Below are 19,997 nucleotides of genomic sequence, written 5' to 3'. Positions count from 1 at the left end.
CCCCTCCTTTCCCTCCACTTTCCTTCCTGCTCCCCCTTTCCATGCCTGGAGCAGTACGGCTTGTATGAGGCAGTCACATGAACCAAGCTAACATTTGCTTGGTCTACTTGTGATGATTATTCTTTGACTGTTTTCTATTTTTCTTTTGTGAGGGTGATGAAATCTATCTTGCCAGCGTGGCACTAGGCACGATGGCCATGAAAACTGAATTTGCCCCACGGATGCTCCTTCCCAGGCGGCAGTGTTAGTCCCAGGTATTCGATACAAGACATCTCAGCCTGCAAACCTTAGCCTGAGCTTCAGTATTGTGTAGGAAATGTGGAGCTCTGAAGAGCTGCCCCTCTGCAGCGCTCAGGCCTGTCCTATGGCTCGTGGCGCTGCGGGGAGGAGGCAGCGCAGCCCCCAGCCCACGCACAGGTGGGTTACACGAAGGCAGTACCAGCATTTAATCAGAGCCTGCCCTTGCACTTGTTTTCAGGATGTATGCACCCTCCTCCCCTACTAGGGCAGATTTAGTGGAATCAAGTGGGAAGACAGAGCACAGATTTAATTTATTTGGGGTCTTGGGTTTTTTACTGCCCCCGATCAGCGTTGATGCTGCCAGTGTGCCACTTGCTGCACTCCTAAAAATCCCTGTTCCGAGCTATTTTTGGTGTGGTCTGCTGCGTTTCTTCAGTACTGCTGGTAGGAAGAGGGGGGACCATAAACTTCTCGAAGGAGAGCTGGTTATACTGAGCAAATAAGAGCTTCTGTTTATAGAGGCAAAAACAAATAATAAAAAAAAAATAAATCCGGAAGGATGGGCCCATGGCCCTTTTCCAATGAGAAAAGCAAGTCAAAACAATGAACACCATTTGTTTTTGCTTTTCCCTGGCAAGCTTCCTTCAGCTGACTATTGCATGATGTGTTCAGGGCGAAGAGACAAGAAAAAAAGGAAAAAGAAAAAAAAAAGCAGGCAGTAGCAATTGCTCCGGTTTCTCCTGCCAGCGGCTGCAGCCCTGCTGCAGTCTGTGTGGGTTTAAAGCTGCAGCTGTCAGCCAGGGTAACCCAAACCCCAGCTCCAGAGGAAAACAGATGGAGCTAGGGGAACAGTTTTTTTGGGGAAAAAACCCACAAAACCAAAGCAAAATGTATCTTGTGAAGCAACAACACTGGGTTTTATCCAGCTCCCTTTCCAGCCAAAAGCTCAGGGCTCCCCTGCTTTTCCAGCCGGGCTTTGCTGGACCCCACAGCTCTGGTCCTGTAGTAAAAAGTCAGAGGTCTGGGTGAGCTGCTGTGTGCTCCCAGCTGCCCTCCTGCAGGCACCCAGGCCGGACGCCTACTTGCACACCCCAAGGAATGGGTGTTTAGCTTAGTTTCCTCAGCCTAAACTCCCATTTCCCTGGGCTCCCACCAGTTTCCTGTCTGTTTAACACTGCCGGCACAGAGTGGGAGCTCCCTGTGGCACTCCCTGCCCTGGGTCAACACCAGGGTATTAAATCAACATACCTTCTGCGGCAGTCACTGCGGCTCCGGCTCCTATTTTTATACCCATGCTTTGACCGATAAAGCTCTATTAATAAATCAGTCAGGCAGGAGCAAGCCCCTGTTTTGGTGGGGGGTTCAGCAAGGAAACAATGAACTTTACTCACAGCATCATATATGCACAATAGTTTTATTTTGTTTTTTATATAAAAAAAATTCCTAAAGACTGCAGAACTCTTGTATCCTAATTTCTTACACAAATGCTTCCAACACCCTCTTCTTTTTAAGCTAATTCCCCCCTAACAACTTGAGATGGCGTGGGTTCCCCTGATTTTTGACCTAGCCATCCTTTCTAACGGGGTATGTCTAAAGCTGCAATATGGCACTTGGTTGACTTAGTTGGCAGGTTTAATATATCCAGAAAGCTGGGGTATGGAGTCACACACGGCTCGGAGTCCATCAGCACAGGCGGGGAGCCTTGCCTTCGCGTCCGTGCCTCCAGAATGAACCAGACTTTTCTCCTTACTGTGCAAATAACAGGCTTTGGTCATCGACCAGTCCTGTTGTAAGGGATTCTCGCCCCTGAAGAGGATCCCATCTTCAAGTGGGGAAGCAGCACATAGAGTCAAGCAATTGTCCACAGCAGTCCCAGGTGCCCAGAACCCATCAGTCAACTGTACCATTGTAAGACTTGTTGAGCTTGTTGAACGTGAACTCTATGTTATGCGTGGAAATAGGCTTTCGGTAGAGAGGATTGGATGCCTTTGGAGAAATGAGCAGACAAAAAGAACAAAGGTGAGGAACAAAGTCCATGCCATGGTGAAAATGAGCATAATCCCCCCTTCCTGTGCCAATTGATTCGGAGATACCGCTGCATTTGGTTTTGACTGAAATGTGCATTCGGATCCAAAAGCAGTGTTGTTTGTCCATAGTTCATCCATCAGACCCACCTTCTGTCCCGTCTGCAGGCACAGGTAATGCCCTCAAATGCTGGACAACCCCACCTAAAGCCTCCCAGAAGGGCTCCTTCGTAGACCTGACCAACCTGGCTGCCACCACAGTCGGAGCTTGGTCCCCACTCCCCCACCTCCTTCAATCCTCCAGCACTGCTGGGAAATACGTGATGAAACCAAAGGCTGGGTATAATTTTGCAGAGTATTTGTAACTTGCCAAGGGGAAGGGCAGTGTCACGTGCCGGACCCTGAAGCCCTGCTGTGTGGCACCACAGGGCACGGAGACCTGCATCCCTCGTGCCTCCCACCCATCTCCATTGCTGCAGAGCTGTTTGCTGCCAGTGCATCCCAATAGTCCCCCCCCCCATACGCCAGCAGCACCCCCGCCCCGAGCTCACCATTTCATATCTGGCCCGGGAGCGTTCGCTCTGGAATCGGTCAAACTCCCGTCTGTCGTGAATGGTGACGAGCAGCTTCCAGAGCCCCAGCAGGATGATGCCGATCAGCACCACGCTGCCGATCACCGCCAGCACGATCGTCACAGCGCTGGGGGCTGAGCTGCACGCTGGTAACAAGGGGGAGAAGGTAATTAGCTCTGGTGCGAGTGTATCCCGGATCAGGATACTGGGATGTAATGATCTGGACTGCAGCCACTGAGCAAGTGACCTCAGGGCAGCGCTAGAAGCAGTGACTAAATTAAAAAAAGCAACAGTCCTCTCTGAAACCAAAGGGAGTTTTTTTTTATTAAATAAATTCCTGGCTAGAGGCAGGTCAAAGGCACAGCTCTCATGGACGTCACCGGAGCCGGGATGTCACGTAGCGCTTCGGGGGAAGAGCAGTGCTGCAGTGCCACCGTCCAACAGTGACACCTGGTTTTAATGCCGGGTGACCCACGTGGGACACAGAGGGTTAAGGTGCCTCTGGCGAAAGCCAGCTCAGCTTCTGGCCCACATGGAGACAGGTGATCACTAGGCACTTTAAATAAGTACATTAACTGTCAGCTAATCAACTGGTCTTTCAATTAAGTGCAAGTCGCAGCACAAATAAAATAAAACGAGCAGTATCTCAGTCTTTCCCATATTAGCCTGTGCCTCGGAGGACCAGAGCAGATCACGAGAAGCTACTTCTGGGTGCTCGCCAGCTTGTCCTACAACACCATGTGGGGTTTTCTTTGAGAAACTGCATTGCATGTGATTAAAATAATGCTGGGAAGCACAGCTGTCTGCAGCAGCCTGGGGAGGGGAGCAGGGACACACAGCCCTTACGCTGCCTGGACCAGAGCTCTTTGGAAACGCAGGAATCCATAGGTGGTGTGGGGATTTCCTAACAACCCGACTTAAACAGCAGCAGCACCAGGTGTCCCCTTCTGATTTTTTTTGCTCACAGTGGCTATATCACCAAATCAGTACATGGCATGCATTTTGCAACGTAAATAGACTGGGTTTAATTTCAGCATCCTGAGCTGGCAGGAAGCCCTTCAGCCGCTTGCTAGCAATGCTGGTGGCTCAGGTGCATGTTTCATTCTTGGTCGGAGTCCTTTTTTACTGAGTTGGGAGCATTTGGAGCTGGGTTTCAGCACTGTAACACACCTAATTTTTTTAAATCACCCTGGTTCATCTGCTTGCACATGCCTTCGTGCAGGCCGTGAAACCAGCCTTTCTGCCCACCAGCAGGCTGTCACCTCTCACGAGGCAGCCTGTGCTATTAAAAGGAAACCCAAGGGAGGGCCAACCTGGCTCTTTGAGGATGGTGAGGTTGGATTTCCCACTGGCAAGCTCCAAGTAGGTGAACTTCATGACACAGTTGTTCACTGGGTAGGCGCAGAGGATCGCGTTCGGGTCATCCGTGTCTGGAATGAGATGCAGAGTCACAGAGTTTTATTTTGTTTTTTATATGAAAAAAAATTCCTAAAGACTGCAGAACTCTTGTATCCTAATTTCTTACACAAATGCTTCCAACACCTTCTTCTTATTAAGCTAATCCCCTCCCAACAATTTGCGATGCCGTGTATTCCCCTGATTTTGACCTAGGCCCCCTTTCTAACAGGGTATGTCTAAAGCTGCAGTATGGCACTTGGTTGACTTAGTTGGCAGGTTTAATATTAGGAATTAGCACAATTCTCCTCTGCAAGCTGAGCAGGGCTTCCCACGGGTGCCAGGGAGTGGAGGAACGGGGACCGAGCCTGGAAAGCAGCACAGTTTGACCACAATTTGTGCAAACTGTAACTGAGCAGCGCCCAGACTTACTGCTTGAGAAAATGTGGCACTCGGCAAACGCTGCATGGCAAACAGATGCAACTTCACACATACACATACTCTTCCTTCGCACAAGTCTGCTTTGGCAATAAATGCCATTTTCTTCTTAATTTGCTAAATGTCTTGAAGAGTGGAAGCTGAAGAGGAAGCGAGGGGCACAGACTCAGCCTGCGAGGACACAGACGGGGCCAGCAGCAGCAGCAGCCCATGGCTGGCTCGTGCTCCAGCTGTGCTGAATGACTCCAGCTCCGGAAACAGTTGAGAAGTTTGTTTTTAAAGAGTGAGATAGAAGAGAAAAATGGGGAGGGGAGGAGGGAGGGAGGGGGAAGGGAGGAGCTGGTTGGAGGGGAGGATGCGGAGATGGGGGAGTTGCAAGAAATGAGACTACTTGATTCCCATGGCCATACGGGTGCTGTTTGTTTGCCTGTTTAACATACTGTAGCACCAGGCAGAGCCTGTCGCTGCTCTGGTCACTATAAGAAGCTTCCTGAGGAAAGCTGCTTCACAAAAGCCATTCCAAAATTTCAGCAAAGCCATCATCTGAGGTTTGCAGCTCTAGCTTCAGCAGTGATTTCAGCAGAGCCACCGCCCTGCATGGCCACAGCTCATGGGGTGTCCCTGCTGCAGGGACAGAGCCTGGAGGGAGATGGGGCAACATCTCCGTCCATGCCAGGTACCTCTGCAGGAGCACATCTCTGTAGGCCTGCATGGGCTGAGAGTTTCACGGGAGAGGAAGGGATATGGGCACCTGGTGCTATTGGCTGGCAAAGACGTGACCTTGGCTTAGGCACTTGGAAAATGCTTCCCACGGCTCTCCTCCTCACTCGTATCCGTGCCTGTCTGTCACACTGAAAAATGATCGCGTTAATGACCACTGCTATTCCAGCCCCTTATCTCTCTCCTGTCTGTTTGTCTTTCCTTTCAATGCCTTTGACCTGCTTTCAGTCGAAAGATTAATACCCTCCATTTCAACAGCTCTGAGCCCAGATGGAACTGCCCCTCTGGGGAGTCCTGATGAGGTTCCTGGTGTGGACAAACCTCAGCTGTTCCTACCTTAGGACGGGAAAACCTGCTCTACCTACACAGTGGAATCAAAGCAGGGCTGGAGAAGTGCTGACTGTTACAAAGCAAAGTACTAATTAGATTAACATAGATAAAACTTCCATGTTTCTTGACTAACGCCCTTCTGAGTTGAGCAGCAAATCTTAGTTCCTCCAGGCCCAGCTGCTTTCAATCCTGTCCTTGCACCATTAATCTGCTAAAAGATACAGTGATTAAAGTCTCGATAGTAATGATCTCTGTTAGTCTTCACTAGGTTTCAGAGATCACACGTCCACAGAGAGAGGTGTGATGGCCCCACTGAGTGTTGAGGTCCACTGATGTGTACTGTTGGCAGGTTCAGCTCAGTGCTGGACCTGTCATGTTCCTCTCGTGTTGAAAGCTCCTCTCTGGAACCATCAGGAATGGAAACGCAATATTGCAGAAGCGAAGGAGATCCTGCAGAGTCCAATGCAAGTCATATAAGCCTCCCACAAGGCATCATTCTGGCTCATGAGTCCAACGATAGGTGCCTCTGCTCTACAAAGCTTTGAAGCACTGGCTGCTTCATACCCAGAGCCAAAAGGCACTTGGGATCTTCCAGGGTGTGTTCATTCCAACTCAATATTTAAGGAAGTCCCATCCTCCACTGCCAGGACAATGCAGACCTATGTCTTCTGTGACAAATATCGGTGTTCGGCCTCTCAGCAGCGACTTTTAACATGTGCTACATAACACAAAAGCGCTTGAAGACCAGGATTTGGCTGAGTCTGCCTGTGAAGAAGTCCATAGTCCCCAAGCACTTTCTCTAGGAATATTTTGCTTTAACTCTTTCTCTAGCAGCCCAGATCTCCAAGCTGCAGAGCGCCCTGAGCTCCCAAGAGCTTAGCACCACCCACCCATCTGACTGCAGTTGTTCAACAGAAGAATAAGCGTAATTCCCCAAAATGTCTTAAAACAGAAATTTGGCTGTGTTTTTCTCTGAAAACCATGCGGGGGGTTGGCAAACCGCAGCCCAGCCTCACCTCCCACAGTGCAGTCAGCACAAAAGCTGGCTTTGGCATGGTGCAACAGCCAGGCAGGAGAGTTGAGCTTTAATCCCCAGTATTTGCTGGCTTCTAAGAAACACAGGCCAGCCAGGCATCAGAAAGGAGCTTTGTGTGGTTTGGAAGTGCCTTGTAACCTCTTGCAGTGTGCTGGTGTAGGTGCACTCCCCGGTAAACTGCAGGGAGGATGGAGAGAACAAGAGCAAGTCTCCCAAAGGGGAAGGTAGGAAACCCCACTGGTCATAATTTAAAAGCTAGACACTGGATGTGAGAAGAGTCAATGGGAAAAACATTGCTTGCAGGCAGCTCGAGAGGAAGGGAGAGAAAGGGCGAGCAAGGTAGAGCACTCCTACCTCTATAAACTATGGGAAGAGAAGGAAATGTCAGATGTGGACAGTAATTTATCCCTGCTTGATCTCCATCCCTCCCTCCAAGGGATATTGCTAAGGCCAGGGTCAGGATTGCAATTAAAGCCGTCGCAAGTTTGGATCCCCTCTACTCCCCTAAATAGCAAACAGGGACTCCTAGAATGGAGCTTGAAAATAAGGGGGATAAAGTCATCTGCTGAGGGATGCATGTGTGGGGTGACCTCTAGAAGAGGATACAAAGAGCAGGAGAGGAGCTTGCCAGGGGGACTTTTAGCAGTCAGTTCCACAAAGCAGAACTCATTGTCTCCAAAACAGCTTTGCTTTCTCTTAAAAGCTCACTTCTTTCAAGATGAATCCCCAGAAGATTAGAGAATGCCTTTTTTTGGGTGACACTTTGTCCTTTTGCACTCTCTCATGGCTCATCTAATCTTCTGTCTCATCTGATCTCGTCCCACTCTCTGCTCCTTGCACTGATGGTGGTGGTTAGATGTGGTTTTAAAATCAAATGGTTTTTTACTTCAATATAGATTACAGCCTGGAGAGAGGGTCACGCATACCACATATACGTACTACATACATGCATACATTTCTAAATACTAAGTGTTCCTTGAGGCTTTCTTTACAGATATGTCTTGGTCTGGTTAAGAGCAGTTCAATGCCACAGTCGCTGGCTCCCACGATTTGCAGTCCTCCTGCTGCCTACTTACCGAGAACATCCACAGTGGTGATGATCTCATCCTTGCAGTGCTTTTGGCAGGTTTGGTTATCAGCCAGTCTTCCTGAGTTAAACAGCTTGCATTCAATGCAGTCCCTGCAGAAAGATACACAGAGGGAAGATTAAGCACCCGTCAGAAGCTGCAGGAACATAGAGATTCACCCCTCAGAAAGGGACTCCCTGGGTGTTGGTCTGGAGGCTGCACATCTGGACCACAAGGAAAGTGCAACTTCAGGGCCAAGCATCTCCATCTCAAGGATGGATTTATTCTAGGGGTGGATTCAATGAAGGTGCAAAACAGCTGGTAGGTTTGGGTCTATTTGCCCTTTGGATGTCAGGAGCTGCACGTCAGCTACTGCAAAATCCATCCTGCCTGAGATCAAGGTAGACAGCATTGCTGCTCTGCGCCAGTCTGAGGCTGATGCCCAGGACACCTCTGTTGCTGTGAGGCAGGCAGTCATCCCTGTCCTCCCCTCCTCTGCAGCTTGCAGCTCTCTAGGCCTGGATGTTTGCAGCTCAGGGTGCAGCAAAACTGGGGTTGCCATCCTTTCCTGCAGAGCTGGACAGCACTGGAAATGAATGGGGATGTGAACCTCCATGAGGACTTGGGCAGCAACACTTGTTGCTTCTCTGCCTGGGATACTCTCAGGTTGCTTAGCATGGGCTCTGAGTGGCAGCACGCTTGCCTAGGGCTAATCAACCCTGTTTAATGAAGCGGGGATAATTCCTTAGCTGAAAAGTCTCCCAGGAACCAAAGAGCAGCCCATCCTACCAGTGAGAATTCCCTCCTGAACCCCCCCGTGAGTACCTCTTAGTGCTACAGACACCTGGGCAGGTGGGACACTTCTCACACGTCTCTCCAAAAGCCCCCGGCTCAGTGCACTGACACTTCCCACAGACGCAGGTGCCCCTGCCGCTGCACATCTGCCCGTCGCTGGAAACACAGCTGTCCGTCTCAGTGGAGCAGTTGCAGTTGTCCCCGATGTAACCGGCGTGGCACTTGCACTCTCCGCAGTGACACTCTCCATGGCCTGAAGGCGAGAGCAGGGAGGAGGCGTCAGCAGCATCCCGGGCCAGCACCGGGTGCTGCAGCTGCCCCTGCGCAGGAGGGACCAGCAGCCCAGCAGGAAAAGCTGCCAGAGAGACCTTATTTGGCAGAGCCTCAAACAGACGGCGATGGGAAACACCTAGATATCAAATAATTATCTACATTTAGCAGTAAAAAATACCTACTCACAGCTCCTCCAACTTCCCTCTGTAGTCGCTCAAGACAAATGGGCACCTCTCCCTTCCTAGGTGGGACCAGGTGGCCAGGACAGGGGCACAAACTGCCCTTGGGAGGTACCAGCAGTGATGGTGACCATGGGGAGAACAGGGCAGCTCCCTTCGAGCAGACACAGCCTGCAGCTGGGGGAGGTGAATTCCACCCTGAGACCCCTGCTCAGCATAGCACTGTCATCCTTCTGCGGGTGGAGGGCAGCAAAATGAGCGGGTCCACGTGAGAAACAACCACCTACTATTGCAGAGCCCAAACGTGATTAGCTGGTAGAGATTGCATGCTCCGGCCAGGTGTCAAACTTGTTACTCTGATTTTCCTCTCTCCAGATGAGGGTTCCCAAGTATCCCTCTCTTTTCAGGGTGCCCTTTTGCACCCTCCTGCTTCACCCCCATTCGGTGTTTGACACCACCAAGCAAACATTGACACCTGAGAGCATGTTTCAGCAGTGTGTTGTCATGAGCCTTTCTTACCCGCAGAGTGGATATTCCCCACCTCTGCCTCCTGGTGCCCAGCACTGTGTAACTGGGCTTTGCAGAGCGCTACACCTCTCACCTCCACAGAAGGTGAGCAGCATGTCTGTCACTCAGTCCCCAATGCTTCCTAAGCATCACTCAGCTTCACTCGTGTGCCCACCTGAAGGCTCCAACTAAGCTAGGAGGGTTATGTGCGGTTTAATAGCATGATTTCCACTGCTACTGGAGTAGCAAAAGTATTCAGGCTGACGAATGGTCTCTGGCAGCAGCTTTTGAAATACTGCTTCTCAAACCAGATGTGTCTGTCTCAAAGGCACGGCACCGGGCAGACAAATACTTTAGGGCACCAGAGGATGTGGCAGAGTCGATGCGATCTGGCTGCTCACCGCATGAGCCAGACAGGAGGCAGCACAGCCAGACTGCGGGCAGTTTTCTGCTCGGTCTTGCTACGGCATCGGATTTTGCTAGCACAGCCACTGTGCCAGTAAATGAGGGGCCCAAGCCACACTTCCAGCCTAGCCTTCTCCAGGCCACACCACTCAGCAAGAAGTTTTCTCCTCCTCTACGCTTCCCTGCTCACTATGGACCCTGAGCTCTGGGGATCAGTATTACTGCTCGGCCTTCAAAATGGTATAAAAGAGGGGGCTCCTGTGAGGGCTTCTACGTTTACTGGGCTGGCTGGTGTTTTGTACAAATTAATCTCTTCTTTCTCTGTCTACATCGAGAGAAATGAAGATGGGAATGGAGCAGCGCTTCCTTGCTGGGTTTGAACCCAGAGTTTAGCAGCAAAAAACCTATCAGGTTGACCATTGCATAAGGTCTTTCCTACCCTGCTTTCCTCACAGCTTTACTTAGGAAGTACTCCCAAAAAACTTAAAAATCCTTAAAAAAAATATTAAATCCACAAGCACCATCTCCTGTGTCCAAGGAAGACCTCTACATCCCAGCCAGTACCATGAAGGTTTGCTGGGACCAGCTGAACCCTCCCCAGGGAGTAGCTCAGGGCAGCTCACAGCAGAGAAGATGGATGAAGAAACTGATCCAGTAAGGGTTTTCCTCTACCGAAGCATCCCCTTACAACTATGGGGTTTAGTGACGGGCTGAGAAAGTCAACAGGCTTAAAGGCTCTCAGTGACGGTAAGTGGAGTGGCTGGCTGCTGAGCATCTGGTTTCAGAAAGGCATCCATCAGCTCACTGGAAATACTGCTCAAATTCCTCCTTGGTTGGTCCCTAAGAGAAGGGATGGCTTTGAAGGCATAGTTTATAGAGCTGAAGAGTTTGTATACGAGGCTCATCAGCCACCTAATTACAGCTCAGCTTTCCCACTGGAAACAGCCTCAAGTGCCTCAGACAAGATAAATTATATACACGCTCCTTTCACTGGCACAAAACCGCTGATCTCCCTGCCTCTCCCATCATTCCAAGATTACCAGAGAGGCTGTGGACCGTCAGGCTATATCCCTTGCCAAAACTCATGGAAACACCTTCTGTTTTACAGGGCATCTCATATGTCCCAGCACATCACAAGTTGTACTCCTACAGCCTCTTTTGCACACTCCCTGTTTGCTTTGGATCCAGCCTGCAAACTCAAACATTACTAGACAGAGGAGGTTATGTTTACAAGATCTCTAGAGGTGACCTCCTTCCCTGCCTACATCTGATGGAGATTAAAAATCCCTTGCTCTGCCTGCCTTCACGACGACAGCCTTGCCCTTTCCCCAGACACATCTGTACAGGCAGGTTTGGTTTGCCCCTTCCCTACAAAGCTCTGGTTTTGAGCCCATGGACACAGCTACATCCACCACCGCTGCTGCTCGGGGCGCAGCTGCAGAGCAGGGACCTCCCGCTCCCTCTGCTTCACCACCGAACCGAATGGGGTGGCTGGCTTTTATTCACAATTAATTCAGGCGATCAGGCTCTTGCACACAGCAAGTTTGGTGCCTCCATGGCAACGCATGTGTCCAAATTAGCTATAAATCGCAGTTTTCTTAAACAGGCACTATTTCAAGGAATCCAAAGCAGCTGGCATTGGGGCTCTGTGTATATGGCATTTAGTAAATGTGCTCATGCTTGAATTTGAGCTGTGAGGTCCAAGAGAAGCAAGCCGATTGCATTCACAACACCCCATGGTCCCGACCTGGGTGGGAGCCACCCCCCTGCTCTTGGGCAGAGGGGCAGAGCCCCTGCATCGTCAGCCTTAGCTTGGTCCCCCCTGGACACCACAGAGCCCAGCACAAGATGCGAATCCATTGCAAATCCATCTCTGGAAGTGTTATTGCTCATTAAATGGTTCAGTTTTTAAAGCTATCAGTGCCAGGCCAGTATAGGAGGCTAGAAAGCCTGCACATTCCTTCCAGGCCCTTGCAGGCTGGAGATTGAGCCTGGAATGACTGTCCCGGGGAAGGGAAACAGCCATTTCCAAATAATGCATCCTATTAAACTACTGCGGCTGGAAAATTTAAGAAACAGCATCTTAAAGCAAACGGTTTTGTTTATTGAAGTGGATGAAGAAAAAAGCCCTTATATATGAGGGTGACTAAGTGTGGGGTGTGAGCTTAAAATTTAAAAACATGTTGAAATGTGTTTTCTGCCTCGGCCACACTGGCTCAATGTGCAAGAAGTCACTGGCTGAAGATCATCATGGGGAATGTGCCAAGAGTGGGAATTTCCATGTTGACCTTTAACGGCAAAGATGTTACAATCTCACTGCCTGCATCAGCTTGAAAGAGGGGCCACTCCTGCAGTCACCGTGAGCTCCACTTCTGGTGCTCTCCTTTTATCTCCCACACAGCCTGAAGACTGGAGAAACGTGGTGAGTGGGATACATTTATTTCTCATATGGGCATGACAAGAGTCATCCCGGTTATCAACGTCCACCTGGAGCACCAGAGATGGAAATCCACTCCGTCCCCTTGCTCAGGACAAAACCTGAGAGGAGCCCCAAGGCAACGTGGCATGCTGGTCACAGCGAATCTTTTGGGGACGGTGACCCAGAGCTGAGGTTTGCAGCATGCAGAGTGCTAGCTGGTACTCATATTTCACAGCAAAATGTGCTGCACATTTCCAGTCTCAGCTATCCTACGGTCACATGCAAAGCTGATACGGTTAAGCAATCTCTATGCCATGTAAAATCATGCCTGCAGGAAGCCTTCCACCACCATGCCAATGATGAACCTAGTTTCACTTCCCAGTTTCATTTCCAAGATGAAAATGCATCCTCGAGGATGGTGTGTTTCAAGACACTTCTGCACCAGCAGAAGTCTCATGGTGCAGGACATTACCCTGGGTTTTAACCTCCTTGAACACTTTGAGTTTGCATGTTCTCTATTAAAGCTGGTTTGTGAAGCCAAAAGACAATTAATTATGTTCTCCAAACATAACAAGAGATGTTTTCTTCTGTTCTCATCCCTGAAATGAGATGAGCTTAGATGTTTAAAAGACCCAGATCTAACTGGGAAATGAAATGCTCCCTCTGAATTTGATAACATACCTTCCAGCCAGCTCTTGATTTTTGGGGTGGCTAACACGAAACACATGTCAGGGAGACTGCAGAAACACGCTGGGAGGGTGTAGCAGAGGAAAGCAATGCTTCTGGCGGGGGAGAGCAGTCCCCAGACTAGGTTTGGACTAGTCTGGGCTCCACTGGGGCAGGAGCCACGGGGTGCATCGCTGCTTGGAGGCAACCTCTTCCCAAGGAGGCCACCGAGGTGGACTGAGACCCGCAGCCCAGCTGGTCCCTCCGCCCCGAAATACATCCCCATCCCACTGCCATGCCCCAGCTGGGCCGCACATCTCGCTGTCACTCAGGTGGCTTTTGGCAGGACATCCAGCCGTCCTCGTTTCACCCCAGCCACCTCTGCCTCTCCCCTCAGCTGCCCGCCGGGATGACAGCCGCAGACCAAATCCCCTCCGCCCTCACCCCGGCACTGCGCAAACCCGGCTTGGCAGCCCGACACCAGCGCTGCGTGCTGTGGCTCCAGTCCCCAAGCGCATTCATTGCCGGCAAGCAGAAATCGGGCTAGCAGCTTCTGGCAGAAAATTCCAGCCTCTGACCCTGATTTCATCCCGGGCTTCCTGACAGCAGGCTGCAAAGTGGGACCCCACAGTGGCCGAGCGCTCAGCGGCCCGTCTGCCCTCTGCAATAACTGAGTTTGCCTTGTAGGAATTGCACTGACCGCTGCTGCACCAAGAGGTCTGAAACTCAGTGCACTAAAAGCTCTTGTTGCTTGGTCTTTTGATAGAAGGTGGTTTTCCTAAAGCCCCCAACTTCTGGGGACCACAAAATTATGCCAAAATACCAGCTTTCTTTTGAGAGAAATAAAAAATGATCCCAGCTTTTATGGAGGGGGAGAAAGGGTTTGAAAACAAGCCCCTCCAACGCTCCTTTTTTTCCCACCTTCTAGCAAATTAAATTGATGTGCCCACCATACAGGAAAAAAAATCCTCATGATTTTTAAGCCAGTTTCTTGGTTTCTGAGCACTTGGGAGGGGAAAGGTCACACTGCATTCGTTAACATTAGATCAAGCCACTTATTTTTGTGCCTCCGTGCTCACATCCAGGCTGTGGATCAGGACCTTCACAATGCTGTGCTTTTGTCGGTTTTGGTTACTTGAACAACTAGTTTGAAAAAAAACCACAAAAAAACCACAGGAAAACCAATTAAGAGAAATAAGTTATGGCAAGCAATTTCCAGATTCCCCGGTGCCATCCCTTTAACGAGCCCTGGCCTCTGCGCTCACCCAGAGAGCCCCGACGCAGAAGCCACATGTTGTTTGTGCTCCCTAGGGGTGAAGGCACCAAAACTATCTGTTTATGAAAGAAGAAGCACTCAAACCCTACCGACACGAGGCACTGCTTGAGCATCGGTTTTGTACCAGACTAGCCAATCTCCCAGCGAAAGCGTCCGACGTCTGCAGGAGAGGCTCTGGGAACAGCACATTTTGAGTGGGAGGAGGAAGGGCAGCAGAAGAGGCTTTGAACACTTGGAAAACGTAGACCTTTCCACTCGGGAAAGGGCTATGGCAAGACACAGTGCCTGCTTAGGCAAATAAGTCATCGACTTCCCCACTAATCTCTTTCCATGACTCAAAGCAGCCAGCACTGCAGATCAAGAGGCCGGGCAAGGCGAGGCAGCCTGCCTGTGGCACAGCTCAGGTCCGCGGCGCCATCCTGCTGCCAGATGGTTGGCACCAGTAGGAAGTCAGGGAGAGCTTGGGAAATTTTAAATAGTGAGGATAGGCTTAGGATCCATTCCCCGGGTCACACCGGTCTGGCAGGGAAAAAAAGGGCAGCAGGCTGGCAGGAGCATCCCCAACTCCTGAAGCCTACAGAGCATAACAACCTCCTTGTGAAAAGGTTACTATATAAACACAGACAAACGTCAAGGGTCCAAGGTTCCTGTGTAAACTGAAGGGAGCTTGCCGACGCTCATTTATCCACACTGCAATACTGAAACAACAAAACAAACACTAAGAGGCTAGTAATAAGAAAATAGTGCTTTTCTGTATGTTATTTACACCAGACACCATGGATCTGCCCATCTTCCCATTGCATTAATTTCAATGGATATTTATATCTTGAAGCATATGGGTTTGGCCAAGAATCGACAAGGCTTTAAATAAGCCTTTATTTCAATCCTAGCACTGGTTGAGCTCATCAATCATCAAAAATAGCATCAGAGATACAGACTAATGAAACCAAACGTAGAGGAATAAATACATGCTTGAGCTGCTAACTCAGCCTTGGGTACCACAAGACCCATCACCAGCTCCACATTACTGCCAGCATCCCGTATGTTGCAGCACTGCCATTACAAAAAAAACCCTCAGCCCCCCAATTTCTCACTCACTTGGGAACTTCTGGGTTAAATGAGAACTGGGCAGGGAAAACAGGGCTTTGGAAACTGCTGTCTCATGAAAGCAGCTGAAAGCGATCCGGGGCAGGCGGATTTCCTGCAGCAGCCCTGGCCAGCCTTCCCTCATTTTCCTTCTCTCTGCTACAGAAGTGGAGCTGAAACGCAATCACGAGATACGGCTGATGATCCACCAGAAAGCCAAAACGGGCAGCGAGGAGTCATTTCCTGAAGGAGATCTAAAGCTGCATTTCTTAAAATAAAGCCTTCCTTTTTTTTTTTTTTTTTTGAAGTAAGCTCAGCACTCCACAACTCTCTTGACTTTTGCTTACGTTAGCACTTCAGCTGAGCCTGCCACACGTGGCCTTTTGGATGGAGACCCAGAGCTGGGAACTGGAGCTTTTAGGTCTTGCTGCCTGCTCTGCTACTGATGCAGGGAGCAATACGGGGCGAGGGCTGCTGCCAGACCCTCCCAGAGATGCAGTGCTTCATCCTGAACAGGGGCAATTGGGATGGGTGCGCCGGTTCCCTTTGAGCCATGGGTCCAAATACCATCCCACCAAATTGGGCACACGCTCACCCTTGGCTTCGTCACCCCTTAAGCACCTGACATGGAAGGCACTGCAGAAACTGCTAATAATTCTTATTATTCCTTAAGCCAGATAGGAAGGTATGTATGTGTGTGTGTAATCCTGTTTTTTCCCCCTCCTGTGTTTCCCTCCAGTCCTCTAACTCAAAAAGGGCTCTATGCCACTGTCCTTTTCCACAGACCTCCATCCCCTCCAATGCAGGTGTTTATTGGGTCTCCCATGGGACACACTGACGCCCCTCCCACCGTGATGCTCCCTGCTCCAGCCAACTCTTCAGCCCCACAGGCACATTAAGGAATTTCATCTGCAAACCCCTAACAGACAAGATACGCTCTTCAAGTGCACAAAAACCCCTCAACTGCAGCTCCCCCTCCTTTCACCCCAAAAAGCCTGACAAAGGAAACCGCTTGGCAAAGACCCATTTTCAATTGGCTCTCCTAATCCTGCCCAGATACCACCAACACCCATGGGTCCAGAACCAGGAGCTTCTCCCCCACTTACGTATTTCTTGGCCCATCTCTTTGCCCAGGTCTGCTTATACAACTCCACATTTAGCCTTCAGCTTTTGTCACTGTGAAGGAAGATTTAGAAACATGAGGGGACATATGGTGAGCACGCAGTTAGATGAAATGCAGATAAAGGGCTTGAGAAAAGCTATAGTGCTGCAACCCTTCCACCGATGCATGGTGCCTCCAGGAAGGATAAGCTTCGTCTTCCTGCTCCTGTGCCCAAGCAGGCTCCTACCAGCTCCTACCACCCAAAAACCTCCAGATTTGTTCTAAAGATAAAACTTGGCTCCAAAATAAAGCATAACAATCCCAAATGCCTGAACTCCAGGGCCAAATTCTATGGTTCAGATCCATCCTTCAAATGAAAAGCAGGCTAATTCTCACCCTGCTGAAACCCAAATGGGCTGAATGTCCTTTCAGCTGGACCTCATCAAGAGGAGTGGGCTCTGGAGCAGAGAGAGATTCTTTCTCTGCAAAATCCAGTACCGTGGGAGCCTTGCCCAGTTCTGTGTTTGGATGCAAACATATAATCTGGTGCAAGTTCACCGAAGGTCCATGGTTTTGGAACAGATTTCTCCCTTCCCAAAGAAGCTGGAAGAAGTCAGAATTTCATTCAAAATAAGACAGAAAAAAGAAAGAACAAACCCGCAGCCTGTGCTGCACTTCCCTTTCAGGTCAATTGTTTAAATTCAATTTTTTAAACCAAACCAAACAAAATTAACGGGTTCTCAGTGCATGCCAACAAGAAAAGCAGAGACCCCAAATTTCACTCACCTGCTGGTTTGAGGCTTTCATCTGCCTCTAAACCCCAAATACAGCATTCATTTCCAAATGTTTATTTCTGTTAATTACTATCATCAGAAGGACCAAATGCAAACACCAAACTCAGTGGGACGCCGGCCATAAAGGCAGAGCATTCAAGCAAGTTTGTTCTAAGACCATCTTCTCTCTTTTGGGAGTGAGTAGGTGATGCACTGTGTTTTCAAAGTTCATCTTGTTTTTATTTTGGAGCTTTCTACTTTCTGAGATAGGAGGTTTCTGGCTGTGGGAGGTGGTGGCTGCAGCAGGACAGGGAGGTTTGGGTACGTGCATGCACCATCAGATGACACCTCCGGTTGTGACCCACACGCTGTGCCGCTTTAAGAGCGGAGACCCACAGACAGAGCTCTGGCTCCCACAAAGATGTCGAAGACATCACTTCTTTATTCTTTAATTCTGCCCTGGCATTTAATGCCTCATTAGCATGCATTAACGCTTGCAAAAGGTCTGCTCAAGGACAAGGAGAAACCCCAGTGAAAAGAGGCAGGAACAGCAGCGCTCTGTGCGGGTTGGTCCTCCAAGGAGCTGCTGCCAGATTTGGGGAGAGCTGCAAGACTTTGACAGCAATGAGGTCCCGGGCAGGGGGAAAGGAGGGGTAAGAAAAGGCAGCCTTGCCCTTTCGTGCCAGGAATGGAAACTCTGGTGAAGCAGTACTCGATCCGCTGGGGAAAGAAAGGCCAACTCAAATGCTGTTTCGGTGTGAACAACCAACACAAACCCGTGGTGTGAGCAAGGCAGGGCAGGCAGGGTATGCCTGCTGCCAGAAACACAAAGGAAGATGAAGAATAAACACAGCACTGAGCAGAAACATGAATGGAAATATCATTTGTGTTCCTGTGAGAAATCCATGCAAAGATCATAAAATATCTTGAGTTGGAAGGGACCCGTAAGGATCATCAAGTCCAACTCCCAAACAATCAACAATATTTAACACACAACGATGTAACGGTAATGCCTGGTGGTGTAATACCTAATACTGCATTTATTTATTGTGAAAGAAATCCAGAGGAGCATATACATCAAGCACAGAGCATTCTAGCTAAAACCATCTACCTGCACTGAAATGCATCCGCCTCTGACCTGAGCCACAGCAGCTGCACCGGGTGACATGGGAGGTCATTAGCAGAGCAATCAGAGGGGAACTGGGCATTTTTACACACTGCAGCTGTTAGCACTGGCCATGCTTTCACAGGTCGTGGCCAGCAGGCGAGGGTCACCCTGTGCCGATTGCCCCAGCCCAGTGGCCATTTGAACCCCTTGGGATCCTCAGCCTTTTGAATGGGCACAGAGCAGGATGGGGAGGTGCACGCTCTCGGAGGAGAGCAGCACATGTCTCAGGATTAAATTGGAAAGAGAAGAGAAACCAGGTTAAAGAGGAAAAAATAAATTCAGAGGGGAAGCAGAAGAGAGAGATTGGGGAAGGGTGGAAATGATGCCCCAGGGGGAAGCGGCGGGGAGGTTTCAGGAGCCTTCCAGGACTGGAGATGTGAGGAAACACATGCACTGAGTCACCCCCATGCTCCTCCAAAAGGCTACTGAGGATTTGCATGCCAGCGAAATAGAGACTTCATGAAGATGAAATTTGGGATGCAAACGCCTCCCACCCAGCTCTCAGCCCTGCTCTGCACCAGGGCTATGAGCCACGGCTCCTGGAGATGAGCACACCCGGAACCACATGGGACATGCTGCTGAATTTGGTAGCTTAAGGCAGAGAGACCTGCAAAGAGCGAAGGAGCCGTAGGGAGTGAGAGGTTGGCTGCACAGATGCCAACAAGACAACATTAAGGACAGGTCACTTCGAAGGCGGTGGTTTACCAGGTATCCGTCTCTCTCAACTTAGGGCTGCCAAGAGGAGGGAGCTTGTGCCCGAGCCAAAGCCCATCCACGCGACCCAGAAACCATTGGTAGAGGGTGTGTTTTAAATAAAAATCCCCCCTGAATTCTCTGTTACAGATAACAAGCAGTCCACTAACAGGCAGTGACATGTATCAGTGGTCAACAGTAACACACTGACAAGGCGTGAATGCCCCCATTTCCCTGCCTCGCCACAGCCCTCCAAATAAAAGTGGTTGATGCTCAAGAACCCCTTGCTTGTAAGGCAAATTCAAGCACTGTTAAAGAGGGATGCTAAAACCAGCCAGCTGCTTGCACAGCTCCTGGGGAGTCTCTTCTCCACCCTTTCCAATTATCTGGCAGCCCAGGGCTGGGCGTCCCTGCTTCCCATTGCAGAAGGTGCCACCCTGGCGCAGGGCAGGATGCAAGTGCGGGGCACTGCGGGCTGCCCGCAGCGGGTAAGCACGTCCCGTACGCGCCCCTGTGGTTTCTCATCCTCTTCACACTGTGCAAAGAGCAGAGAGTTTCTCAATGACATTCCTAGTTAAAGGCTGAGAGGTTTCGAGTGTTGCTCTCAGAGCTCACTGCCCCCAGGCCAAGCACGGCCTGACCTGACCTTTTTGGAAGGCACCGTGAGAAGCAGCGAGGGACAACCCCAGGGCTCGGCCACTGGCTCCGATTGCCGAGTGAGACCTAAAAGCCAACATCCCACATGTGACAGCAGCAGCGGGCTCTTCCACAGTTCCTTCATCACCTGTGGAAACGTTTTCCAAATCACCACTTGAGCAATCCCCAAAATGTTG

The 19,997-nt window shown here is 50.1% G+C and overlaps 1 protein-coding gene across 1 annotated transcript in view; it reads right to left on the bottom strand.

The window, feature by feature from the left end:
• Positions 1 to 1,640: 1,640 nt before the first annotated feature.
• The window catches only part of ITGB5 (integrin, beta 5), a 60,185-nt gene continuing 41,828 nt past the window's right edge, over positions 1,641 to 19,997 (bottom strand). Inside the window, exons 10-14 of the mRNA XM_009327134.1 lie at positions 8,648 to 8,870; positions 7,832 to 7,935; positions 4,150 to 4,266; positions 2,816 to 2,982; positions 1,641 to 2,226 (exon numbers count right to left, since the gene is read on the bottom strand). Coding sequence (XP_009325409.1) covers positions 2,131 to 2,226; positions 2,816 to 2,982; positions 4,150 to 4,266; positions 7,832 to 7,935; positions 8,648 to 8,870 — 707 coding nt within the window. The 3' untranslated portion in view covers positions 1,641 to 2,130. The remainder of the gene's footprint in view (positions 2,227 to 2,815; positions 2,983 to 4,149; positions 4,267 to 7,831; positions 7,936 to 8,647; positions 8,871 to 19,997) is intronic.

This window comes from Pygoscelis adeliae, unplaced genomic scaffold, assembly GCF_000699105.1.
Source record: "Pygoscelis adeliae isolate BGI_AS28 unplaced genomic scaffold, ASM69910v1 Scaffold227, whole genome shotgun sequence".
Lineage (NCBI taxonomy): Eukaryota > Metazoa > Chordata > Aves > Sphenisciformes > Spheniscidae > Pygoscelis > Pygoscelis adeliae.
The sequence above is the reverse complement of the archived record's forward strand: the minus strand, read 5'-3'. Positions and strand labels throughout refer to the sequence as shown.